The 13,091-nt window shown below is 37.8% G+C and overlaps 1 protein-coding gene and 1 long non-coding RNA gene across 4 annotated transcripts; one reads left to right on the forward strand and one right to left on the reverse strand.

Moving 5' to 3' along the window:
* Positions 1-577: 577 nt before the first annotated feature.
* LOC143152744 (uncharacterized) lies at positions 578-4,878 on the reverse strand. Of its 2 annotated transcripts, XR_012993631.1 has the most exons (3): positions 3,079-3,706; positions 2,887-2,999; positions 578-2,581 (listed from the first exon to the last, which is right to left on the reverse strand). It is a non-coding gene; the product is annotated as an uncharacterized LOC143152744 (long non-coding RNA). The 2 variants fall into 2 exon arrangements; XR_012993630.1 differs by having other exon boundaries at positions 2,887-4,878.
* LOC143152743 (very-long-chain 3-oxoacyl-CoA reductase) lies at positions 1,172-5,984 on the forward strand. Of its 2 annotated transcripts, XM_076323185.1 has the most exons (4): positions 1,172-1,598; positions 3,828-4,203; positions 4,546-4,889; positions 5,347-5,984. In XM_076323185.1, exons 2-4 carry the CDS (start codon positions 3,829-3,831, stop codon positions 5,597-5,599), a joined length of 972 nt encoding a protein of 323 aa, XP_076179300.1. In that variant the 5' UTR covers positions 1,172-1,598; position 3,828; the 3' UTR covers positions 5,600-5,984. The 2 variants fall into 2 exon arrangements, with proteins under 2 accessions (XP_076179300.1, XP_076179299.1); XM_076323184.1 differs by lacking the exon at positions 1,172-1,598 and having other exon boundaries at positions 3,707-4,203.
* Positions 5,985-13,091: the final 7,107 nt, after the last annotated feature.

Here is a 13,091-nt window from a genome sequence, read left to right on the forward strand (position 1 = left end):
CAGATTGTAACACGTTAGTTTTATTTTCTTTTAAATGGAACGATAGAAAAATTGTTGTATTTTTGCGTAGTTCTCGGGGAATGAATTCTTCGTAATATTTACATGAAATATTTCTACAGGTTCGCATAGTTACACAAAAATTTATCACTAATGTGTAACTGAATTCAATAATGTCGTAAATTTGTACTAATCTCGTTCAAGGACGGTTTCTCGAAACAAGTTTAAGTACTTGGTCATTGTGACGATGGAACGAGTAGCTCGATTACTCGAGTAAACTACTCGAGTACTCGACACAGCTCGGATCATTTCTGTTTGAGTACTATTTAGTAGCTCTGTACACATTACACCTACGTGTTTTCAAATCGGAATAGAATCGACCAGTAAATACATTTTAATATAAAATTTCGTTTAACGTTTTGAAACAACCACAACGAAGATGGACCAAACTTCCTCGTTATCGTTATCGTTAAATCTACCTTCTATTTCTTTTAAGTGTCCATAACTTGGCAAAACAATGGACTTACGATAAAAAGTAGACACGATAAATATTAATGGAAAAAAATAATGTATTCACATGCCTACACGTTACACGTATCAATACATTTGTACGAATCATCGTAAACTCAACATCGAACACTACTTATCCGTAATTAAAACATCGTACACCTGACACGAACAAGGCTAATGAATAATAAACGCAAAGTGTGGTGAATATGTCGCGAGATTGTTAAAATTTTCTACAGTATGCCCGTGCAATAATCACGTTTGTTAGAAAAGTGGGCAGTTGTACCAGAACACGTGCAAATTAATATCCATTAGGAGGTTTCGCTCGTTACATCGGTACTCGTTATAACCGAGTCCCCGCTGTATATTTATGAGGAGCTGTTTGGAGAATCTCGAAGATGACCGGAGAGAAACGTACACACTCTGGACCTCGAGAGTGGTAGTCCACTTTTTCACGGCGGGTACGTGTTACACCGAGTGTAAAGTGTGTCAAAGAAAAAGTCAACCGTGCCCCACTCTGCTCGAACGAAATGGTGGAAGCGTCGACTTTCTTCCGGGGCTGCCTAGCCCTGACATTGCTCCGCGCGTCCACCTCCATAACCACGTTCAACGTTCGAACAGGCGTTCATGACCGCGTGATTCCGCATCCGCATCCGCAGCCGAGGTCCGTGGCCCGCGACCGCGCAAACTCCATCACGCTTCCCGGCATCGACCGTGTTTCCCACAGTGTCGCCTGTACATCCACGCTCGTATCCACCTTACGAACCCTCCGTTTCGCTTTAACCTATTCCGGTTGCTTTCTCTTTCTCCTCGTTTCGTTTCGATCGGTTCTCCTCCGGTGTTGTTCGCCCATCGATAACTCGGGTACCGTTTCACTTTTCTCCCTCAGTACATAGCCGAAATTCAACGCTTCGCGTTCATCGAGTGCGAAGAAACCCGCCGCTGCTACCAGTGCAACGACTATTCCTTCTCGTTGAGCACTTCCGTCGATATTTTTCATGAGTGTGATCGCCGGTGGATACGAAAGCGTATGCATCGCGTCGAGAAGAACCACGTGCAAAGAATATCGAATCTTTGAGGCATCGAGTACACAGGTGAGCAGAAAAGGGGAAAGCTTTCTCGCGCGTAACGTGTGCCGTTGATTTTTTAGCTTCGGGTCTTACGACTGATCGAGGGAGGCCTACGGTTAATTTGTCTTTCGAACCCGTGGAATAGAACAAATTAAAACGTTAGAGGGCCACAGATGAGATAGTATTTATCGAATTGTATGACTCGTACAAAGTACAAGGTCCGATAAACGTACGATTGCGAACAGTCGGTATCGCTGCGCGTGCATCCGTGTTCGATGTGTAGATAACCCGGGAATGTTAACGAGATAACAGTTGTTTACATCGATTCCAAAATGACACCAACAAGTACGAGAGAGAAATGAGACAAGAAGATGTATCATTTAACGGGCAATTATTTTGGCTATTTGAGAGAAGTACTTTTTATTTTATAATCTTCGAGGAAGTTAATACAAATTTTCAACAGTCCTGTAGATTCGGTTACAATTTCGTTATCGTTTTCCGAAAAATGAAAGAAAATTCACGCGTTAGATGGTTAACTATTTTTTTACGATAGAGTTTAATCGACAAACGTTCTCGTTGAGAAGATTGTATTTTTAGAAATGTAAGAATATCTTCGTGCCGGATAAATTTAGAACTGAAAGTCTAGTCGAGATAAAATAACACCTCATCGAAAACTTTTGCCATTTTGCTGATTACGGAATATCTTATAAACACGCAGTACTAATAACGAATAGGATCGAAACTCTTTATAAAATTATTTCCTTTTACTCGTATACCTCATTTTTGGTAATTATTATTTTTATGTATGTAATATTTTCAAACGATCCGGTGAAAAAAATAATTGTCGCTCTCGTTTAGTTACCAGGATATAATTATTAGAAATCTTGAATTATAGTACGAATTGGCGCCACTACGGGTGCGATGTTACGACTCGTGCGAGTAACGTGTTGCCTGCTGATAGGGACACCTTGATTGGAAGCAAAGTGCGAAGAGAAAAACCTAGACTACTGCAGGGAAAAAAGTAATGCTTTAGTAGAGACATAGTGTAATACAGGCTTGAAAATGGAACCAGACCAATCCAGACCGTTACTTTGCCTTCTGGAATCTTTTATCTTGGAAACAAAATTAGACACATCTAGACCATTATTTTCCACTAAGGAATCTCTTATCGTCTTCTCCACAGAACCAGACGTTGGCCTGGTGAAGATAAAATACCCCAGAGTGGAGAACAATGATTTAGTTTCGTCTAGTTAGGTTTTCGAGACAATAACAACGCACGAGTAATTTCAAATTCGAAATAAATTGTAATTACCTATTTATTTTCTTCTTTGTGTGTTCGCTTTCAATGGAATCGCTCCTATGGTGATGTTCCACGAGTCGCGAGCACATGTCCATAAAGGCATAGACCCGTGCGATAACTTATTTCTAATAGATAATTATATCTCAGAAATTAAGCTCGTGCGACGATTATTTCTTTCAACCAGAACACTCAGAAATATATTACCTCGATCATATTTTATTCTGTTTCAGTGTACTTTGTATTATAAAGTTCTTATTTGCAACTTTTCTATCATTTTCCCTTTTATCGTCTTTGTTCATTTATTGCATTCTTATTACATCGTTTCAAGACTAGGTCAATACCGGTACAATAAAGTCGCATGGTCATTATTTACCAAAACTGTCGAAATTAATGGAAGAGACATATTCGTGAACAATTACTTTATTTTCAATTGTCGTGCATGCTACAAACTCATAGAAGATTTGAATCTAATTTGATATTCAGTTCACCGATAAATGTATCGAAAAAAAGTCCAATCGTTGCTACAGCCGAGATCCTTTCGCCGAATCTCTTCGACGTTACTGGTTTCCAGCTAACGTTGCTCTTGTACGAGTACACTGCCAGTATCGTGACGTGCTCTCATTTCCAATACAAATTATCTAAATTGCTCGTCGCGGTGCGAAACAATGCGGAAGACCGTGCAACGAAAACGATATTTTTGCGTATGAACGTAACCACGGTCAGTATCGCGACCCCGAACGAACTGACCGGCAATGACTGGCTCGAATCGATTGTATTATCGGTGTTGGGAGTCGTGGGGGGACGTACGTGATAAATTTCAGTAGGAAGAGACGTGAGAAGCGCGCGTTTGGTCAGAGCGAGTCATAAATAGTGTAAACGAGCTCGATAAGCGCGCGTGACCAGTCGAAGCAACCTGTCTAACGATCGGTGATATATTTTGCGAATCGTTACAGGATGACGTTGACGTGTTGGGAAAAGATATCTCTGGTCGCGTTGGCGGCGATCGGTATACGGATTTTGTTAAGAGTCAGCATTCTCGTGTGGAAGAAGTTGATAGCACCCAGTTTCGGTTTCGGCATTGACCTAAAGACCCAGGGCAGGTGGGCGGTGATCACCGGTGCCACAAGCGGAATCGGTCGAGCGTACGCGGAACAACTAGCGGAAAAGGGTCTGGACGTGTTGCTGATCTCTCGATCCCAAACGAAACTCGAGAGCGTGGCGACCGAGATCAAGGAACGATACAACGTCGATGTACGAATCTTGGAGGCTGATTTGAGCGAGGGCCAGGCCGTTTTCGCGAAAATCGCCAAAGCTACCGAGGAACTCGAGGTACAGTATTTTTTATTCACGTTATCGTAACTTCCCTTTCTCTTTGTATCTCTCTCGTTGCGCGAGTTTCATAATTGCTCCGATCGGTAAGTAACGGATTCTCGGGACGAAAAATAAGAAATATTAAACGACGAATAGATTCGAACGATTTTAAAACAAACGAAGTGCATGTCATTGATATTAAAATTTATGAATTTTTTAATCACCATACGAGAGCATTCGTAGCGAACGATCTCTCCGTTCGTAGAGATATCTTTCCTTGCTGTTCGATACGAAATAGTTTTAGAGATAGAAGTTTTCGTATCGTGTAATTGTCGTTGATTATTGTTTTCTCGAGCACAGATCGCGGTAGTGGTAAACAATGCAGGAGCGAGTTACGAGCATCCTGAGTTATTCACCAACGTGACGGAGGACTGTATAGCAAGAATTTTACAAATAAACGTGGCAGCCGTGACAGGAGTCGCGAGGGCTGTTCTTCCAAAAATGTTCGAGCGAAAAAAGGGAGTTTTAATAAATATCAGCTCGGCATTGGCGGTCATACCGAGTCCTTACCTGGCCGTTTATGCAGCGAGTAAAGCATACGTGGTCAAACTTAGCTACGATCTAGCCGCGGAAGCCGAACGGAATGGAATCACTGTTCAATGTATAATTCCCGGTATGGTGGCAACGAAGATGTCAAAGATCAAGTAAGCGAACCGATCTGCATTCGCTTAATCCATTTCCGTTTCAATCGTTTCGTATGTTAATCGTGAGAAAAATTCGAATTTTTCAGTTCAATGGTGCGACATCGAGCATTATAAAACCTTAAATTAATTTTTTCAATACTTCTTACAAAGCCCGCGTAGAATTCCATAAAATTGGAATAAAACTTATTCTCAATATCTTGTACGCTTTCACGGGTATCCGCGATCATTTGAAAGCTCGCAATTCCTTCAAAGGAATGTTTTCGCTCCTGAAATACAATAGTTGCTTCGTTGGCATAACTTGAGAGCTATGCTTCCACGAAGTTTCGAAATCTTTTGAATTCTTTTTACCGTGAACTTACGTAATAAATTCATTCGTAAATTTCCATCGATACGTCCCGATACATTTTGTACGTTAACATTTCGTCGAGCAGTTTCTCAACCTTTGCACCGTTTTCAGAAAAGCAACGTGGATGGCACCGAGCCCAAAGAAGTTCGTGGAATCGTCGTTGAAGACAATTGGCATCGAGTCGTTCACAACCGGTTATCTTCCTCACATCTTCATTACCGGTTTTGTACAAGCATTTCGTTGCGTGTGCGAAAAAGGTGCACTTTGGTTGATCTCGAAAACAATGTGCAACATAAGGGCACGTAGTTTGAACAAGAAAAACAAACAGAACGATAGTGTAATAGACGCGCTCAACAGTGAATAGTCGTTGAGTTGCTAATTCCCTCTTTTTTATATTTCTCTGAAGTTCGGTTTTTGTACCGATTGCCGAGTGAAACGGACATTTACTTCGATACACGATCTCGTATGCAATATCAAGGACAATATACGAATATCTTAAGCGTGTAGGATTATTGCTACACTTAGAGCGAAAACAGGATTTCTTAATTATTTATGTACATCAATATAATCGATCCGATATACTTTGCGTACTTTTATAAACGGTGAACTTGTAACGTATCGGTTGAACACGCTCCGCTTAAAAATTCTCGATTACTTTTCAGATTGTTTGTTACATTGTTTGTATATGTACTATGTGTTATATTTTTATCGATAAGTGTTATACAGAGAAATAAAGAATATGATTCGTTTCTCCCTTGTTTTCTAGTATAAGCGATGCCTGTATTGTTACTACTTTTACAAATACGGTAACCCCTCGTTAAAACGTGAAATGTTAGAAGGAGGGATGATAGCAAAATTGTTCCTGGATTGCGTATAATTGCATATAATTAAAAATAGTTCGAATAAGGTCTTGTTGGAAATTATTTTTAACAGAATTTAATCAATGATCGCACTCTCACGAAGTTGCAATGAAAAATGTACAAATTTTTAGTTTGTATTAGTAGTTGCTACACCGATAAGCGTGTGACCCAGTTTGAAAGTTTGACCAGATAAAAAAATAAACAGTGGTTGAGATGATTCGGTACGTTTTATCGAGGGGAAAAAATGATGTTTTAACAAGTAGTAACTGTACTTAAAATACGCGTTTACGTTCCCTTTGCCACACGTATTTTGTTGCTCGAAAGAGGAAAGTATAGTACGTAAAAAATGTAAGTATGTGCATCGACGTAACCGAGCAAATGAAATACGTAATTTATCTTTACAATTACAAAATGATAAAACACCGGACATGGCGTTGGCAGTTGGAAGTTAATAGTTTGTCAATATTGGTTATAGTCGCGTATGATCAATAGAATTATGGAAATGGAGAATATTATTTCTTCGAGCGTATGTATAATAGATTTAATGGAAGGAGAAAATTCATACTTTTACAGTTCTTTCGAAATCGTAGAGTATTTGGAAAATTTATAGACAACCCAATACTACGTATCGATTTGCAAGGTAAGAATTTATTTGTATTTGTCATATTGTAAAAACATTTTTACGATTTAAAAGAAAATTTATTCCGCAAGGGCGATCCTTCTCAAAGAAAAAATAAAGGAACTCAGTATGGTTGATAGTTTTGGAGATAAAAATTCATTTGGGCAGTCCATTTTTACGAAAATAGGCACAAATCGATAACTCTAACGTCTTGTATGCACTTTTTGAACAAATTTAAATCAGTAAAATGATAATTTTACGTAAACTCTCTTTAATTTTACTTAGGCTATAACGTATTTCAACTTTATCAAACTTTTTTACCTCGAGTACAAAAAGCGATCAATTTGTTATTGAAATAAATTAAACGTGTTTATTACTTCGAATGTTCTTTCATGAAAGCTATTGGCAGGTATAAAGATATTCAATATACAGTGCTGACGATTTTTTGTTCTTTAGTTTTTATTAGTCATAGTTCTATATTTAAATACTATGAATAAATTTCAATAAAATTTTGATAAAAATGGAAGATTTTACAAATTAGTGAGCGAATTATAAAAATATCTTACAGTAGGTTAAATAATTAGATTGACCGTAGACTTATCGCATTAGCATGTGTATGCGTTTAACCAGAGCTGTTTTAAAGCAATATATAGGCACAATTGAAAAACAGGTTGATATTAAGGTGTATGAAAAAAAAAAAAGGACATTCATATTCAGAATTGATCTTACGAAAACATCTTCGACATTGAAAAATACCTTCCGAGTTTCAATGAATGCTAAGTATGACTAATAGAAGCACGGCAATAGGCGTCCCTGAGTATTTTCCGTGTTAAATGTTTGTTCGCGAATGAATATTTAATGCAACAACACGCGCAGAAAATAAATAAAGGAAATACTCATTGAAGCTCTTTGTCAAATCGATTTTTACGTCTTCGAATCTGCGAAACGAACACGAGTGAAATATATAATTCTCCGATAATATATACAATACTTATATATGTTAGCGTGTTTAATTTAATCTATTTTACCTTGAAAGTAAATTGGAAAAATCCGTTACGAACAACTCAGATAAAACGTTTAGCTCCAGAACTTTCAATAGACACGAAACGAAGAATAAATTTAAGATTTGTTGTTTATTTTATATAGAAGTATATAATAATATTAAAAAAGGAGGTTCAATGGATACGTAGAAATCTGAAGATATGGAATATATTAAATCTCTGTAGAATTTGTTAGTTTCGATCAGAGCTTGCAATATACTTCTCCATTAAACTAGTTTCGAAGGAAAAATATCAAGGACAGACACGATTCTATTTCATGAGTATTCGTTACTTTAATACAAATAATTTGCATTGTAATTGAAATTTAACGCGCCAGCTGGATCACGTGGTGTTGCTAGTTTTATCTTATCTTATCACAATAGATGTTTCATCTTACAGGATTTGGTGTCGGGCGTTGGTGTCGTACGATCTGAAATACCGACCTCGTATACATCACCTATTTCGAAGCGACTCCTTCGTTCAAGAACGGTGATTTTAGGAACTATATTTAACCGAACCATCGAAGTCGATAAAGACAGTAAACGTAGACAACTTACCTGTACACCGTGAGCGATTTTAACAAACTTATCAGTCTCAGAAACTACTGTAACGATAAGTCCTCTTCGTCCTTACAGACAGAACTTGCAATATTTTATCAAGATTTTTCCTTCAAAACTAGTTTAAGGCGAGAAATATACTGCAGGCTCTAATTGAAACTAACAAATTCTATAGAGTCTTGATATATTCCATATCCCCTCTATAATATTATCATACACCTGTATATAAAGTAATAATTACGAAGCATATTGTACACCATTCCAAAAAGAGCTTAAATAGTCGATTCGTACATTCAATCTGAGTAACGACTGATCTTTTTCTATGCATAAAGTATCCAAACTGTTCGTATTGAGAAGCCCTTTTGTAATTATTCACAGCAATTATGGTAAGTATAATTTAACTTTTAAAAGCGAGGTGTACAATTACAAACTTTCGTTCGTCGTTTGATGTATTATTTAATTTCATTGCAACACATACGATTGTAATCGTACATTATCTTTTCTTTTCCACTTTTCGCTGTTACACGAATCTCGTTTACTAAAGAACGATTAAAGAGTACGTATACGTATTTGCCAAGTGTCGACGCGTAATAAAGAATCGACGAAACGTGTATAGATAAATGCAAGTGCAACCACAAGTTCCCCAGGTTGCAAACATGATTCAATATGCCAGCGCGCAACGCGAACGATCATTAATTATTCGACATTGCAGTTACAAGCTTGGTCTCTAGCCGACTGCAATTAGCCTGGGGGTCTTAATTATAAATTAAAACAACCTGACGACTCTTGGGCATGAAAATGTTAATTCATGCGATCGTTCACGGTGCCATGAACCAGGCGAAAGGGCGAAATTTGGTTCGCCGTTTCCGTTTCGTTAATATTACTCTCTTCCCAGAAATTATTTCTTTCTTGATGTTCGACAGATACGCTCATTGTTTCAGGCTAATTTTGGCCATGGTTGACCATCGTGCGATTATTTTTTGATAGTTGAAAGTTGAATTTGGGCAAACGACGTTGCACGAACCGAATAAGAAGTTTCGTTTTTTTTTTGGAATAATCGATTCACATAGGACGTAGTTTAATTTGTACAGCGTATCAATGGGGGATACAAAACAATTCAAGGGGAGAAAATTTCAATTAGTTTTTATTTAGAATACTAAAAATTAACGTTTGTTCAAAAATTTTCGCTTCGATATTTCGAAATTGTGCGAATATGCGTAAAATTGAAACAATTTATGATTTTTTACGTGTCACAACCACGATCTCGTCATTCCCGTACATGGTATGACCAAGTTCTACCGTACCGAGACGTTCATTAGCCAGCTGATTTCATGAAACTTTCCATTGGCCACGGTTTAGGTTTTATCACAATTTACTCTTTTAATTCGATACCTTTCTTTGGATCAACTTTACCAAAAGTTTCTGCGAGGGCCATACTTTCGAACATCCACGAAATTTCTCCGTAACGTTACTCGTATTCGTGCACCGTGGCTTTAAGAAATGATAATCGAAACATTACCATACATACGTACACGACGTACATAACGGTAGACGTGCGAAGAGAAAGTATTCGAAAAAATACTTTACGGGGTATTTCAAATTTCTCAAGAAGGTACGCTGTCGTTTAAAAATTTTGCAACACCTTTCGAGCTTCTTCGTACCCGTGTATTCGTCCCGTTGAAAATTCATCATTTGTTTGAAACCGAAGGAAAAACTGCAATTAAAATATCTTCGAAATTGATCACTTTTCGAACCTTCTTAGTATTTTTTCATAGACAGTGAAAAAGTGCACTCGTTAGCGTGTAAAAATGAATACACATTTCCATTGAAAAGAAGCAGAGGTGAATTTCAAATGTTTGAAACGCTTCTAGTTGCATCGAAAATGCACACGGTACGTGATGCATCGTTCGTAATCGTTTAATTCTTCTCGATGAAATTTTCGTCTACCGTTTCAACGTTACGGGTCGGTCCAGTTTCGTGGGTAACCCTACGTATAATTTATTCATGGTCTTACAGGGACGAGAGCGGCAATAACGATGGTAATAAATCTGATAATAATAGTCCGGTAAGAATAATAAAAATTTGTATCGAATCGGTGCGTCGAGCATCGCTCGGCCGCGACGTCTGCTCCGACTGACGATATCTGGGGACGGAGATTAAGCAACGAGAGAACAGGCCGGATAATGGGTGGTTGATATAATACGATATAATGGGACCATATAATACGGTGGGTGTAGGCGAGGCGTTATTTATGTATGGGAAACGCTCGGTCTACAGGGATCGTGGAATCAACAGCTGGACTAGATCTTTCGCAATCTTCCTTGTACCGAGTCTCTCCTCGATATTATTGCTTCCACCTAAACAGCTTGCCGATTAATTATCGTTCGGTGCTGCCCGGCGTTGGCGTTTTCATATTTGTATCGTTCTTCAATTCGGCCCCTCTCAGCAGTTACTTTTCGACGCTCTTTTTATAGCGGCAATCAGTGCTAAATCACGCTCATTCACTGTCGTTCGCGTTATTTCTTTCGTTGATGTTACTTTCTCCCGGCTGACCAGTTCGATGCAACCAAGTCGATATTAAGAAACATCGTGTCAACCGTGTCCGTGTATTACGGAATCTTGATCCGTTTAAAATAATTATTATGTGGAAACAATGTAGTCGGTGAAATTTATTTTGCTGTTCAATTGTTGCAGAGATTTTTCAAGATCTTTTACGATATAATGTTAGAAAATTTTTGATCTTTTTACAAAATCCAAGTGGCTATAATATTTTAGCAGCCCACTGTTAACGATCGAAGACTATCGCGCGAATAGAATTGACAAAACATTACATTTTTTTCTTCGTTTGTTAACGGATTCTTTAATAAGACGTATTCGTATTCGTGTGAATTTCAATTTCTCAATTTGTCAAAAATCTTTTACCATTTGTTCGCCAATTCGATCCAGTAGATCACGTGTATTTCTAGTAATTATCTTTCGATTATCATAATTCTTTCGTTATAAAATATTAAAGAGAGGACGAGACGTCGCGGGTAAAGGAGGAAAGTTTTTCGGAATGGAGAGATTGCAGTGGATTAATTTAATTACTAACGATCGAATTTTTAAACGTGTTTTCCTTCTTCTCGCATGTTAATTCAATCCGCTTTCGGCCGACACCATATCGGATTTCTTGTTCAATGTATCTGATTAATCTTTCTACTTGTTTAAAACTTCGTGCTCTCAAATTTGTTGTTTGTAAATTTTTATCTATCCGTATACATATTTCCTTCGGTTGTACACAAGGGGAAATCTGTTAATAAATAATATTAAATTCAACAATGTACAATACTGTTGTTACGAAGGGGTCTCGGAAAGTTCTATGTTGACTCGAGTTTAAGTACAAAATCGATTATGGTAAAATTATAATACGGACCTCGAATACAGGACAGCAAAGTATTAAAGACAACTAACTCGAATTAATATGTTTCGATGGGTGGAAACTTGAATGTTTATCGTTTCACGTAGCAAAAAACGGTGTTAAAAAACGAGAGTCTTTATACCTTCGATTCAAATTGTTGTAAATAATACGAGTACGCTCGTTTAAGAAACAAGATCAACGTAAGGAAATAATCACACTGGCAAATTTCTCTATCTTTGTCTCTTGACTTAAATCCTCTCTAAGAAGTAAATATTTAATTTTAATATCACGGAACGTCTGGAAGGTCATGTAAATTGGAAATAAATTCGTAAATGCTGGGTCATCGTTTTGATATCGAAATTGAAAGGATCGTCCACGTCTTTTTGTATATAAATTATGTGGCTTCTATTGTACTTCGCTCTCCCATCTGTAATATGACCGAATGCGAGAGCGTAAACATCGAGACCTTGCCGAAAATATGTTGTATTTCGGAGCGTTCCTAGAGAATTTAATATGTTACGCGAGATAAAGTTTCCGAGCTAACGAGCGGGAAACTCGAAACCAACCTGCACGCTCCACGACTTCGCAAAAAACGTTGGATTTTTAGGGAGGTATTTCGGAAACTTGAACCCGACACGCGCCATAAGTTCGTATTATATACGTAACGCGTAACACCGAACCTTTTCCTATAGATAATGTAACATCTTTCGGTACCGTTTACAATACATTTTATTTTTCTACTTTACTTTTACAAATTGCGATTTGTAAAAGAACTCTCGTTGTCCCGAACTCTGAGAAGCGTTTCGTTCAAAGGAAAGTGTATTCGACGACGATATATGTTAAAACGATATACAGTTATAGAATTCGATGTCTAAACGGTCAGATGACCGAAAAGCTAGAAGATTAGATCGGTGATGAATAAATAAAGAATCTTTTAACGGTTTCAAAATGGAACGCGTTATTAATTTGTCATTGTTACAGTCACACGATTAAACGGTTATTTCATCGTTGATTTGACATTTCGGAGAAGGTGATTGCATTCCTGGCGTAATTAATTATGCTAAAATTAATTATCGGTGAATTTGTCACGATAGGCTGTTAATAATTATCGATCATTAATTTTAAAATGTAAACAACAATTTGTGTTGTTGCTTGGTTTTCGATAATTGGAAAACGTATCGATAAGTTTGTTTCGCGCTGTGAAACGACTCCCCTATTTACGTACTTGTTCGTCCCGGCTAGAAGGCGAAAGACGCTCGCGTCCTAACGCCGAAACACGATCCATAGAAAATATGCGGGGCGCGAAATATCCGCAGATTGAAAAATCTGTGGAGCACGGTGTGTGCAGCCGTTCGTGAAACTCGAGACCGAGACGGAGCACGG

This window comes from Ptiloglossa arizonensis, chromosome 11 (genome assembly GCF_051014685.1).
Source record: "Ptiloglossa arizonensis isolate GNS036 chromosome 11, iyPtiAriz1_principal, whole genome shotgun sequence".
Taxonomy (NCBI): domain Eukaryota; kingdom Metazoa; phylum Arthropoda; class Insecta; order Hymenoptera; family Colletidae; genus Ptiloglossa; species Ptiloglossa arizonensis.

Coding starts and splice junctions, on each gene's coding strand:
- LOC143152743 (XM_076323185.1), top strand. CDS start 3,829: ATGACGTTGACGTGTTGGGAAAAGATATCTCTGGTCGCGTTGGCGGCG. Junction 4,204..4,545: donor AAGCTACCGAGGAACTCGAG/GTACAGTATTTT, acceptor TCTCGAGCACAG/ATCGCGGTAGTGGTAAACAA. Junction 4,890..5,346: donor ACGAAGATGTCAAAGATCAA/GTAAGCGAACCG, acceptor CACCGTTTTCAG/AAAAGCAACGTGGATGGCAC.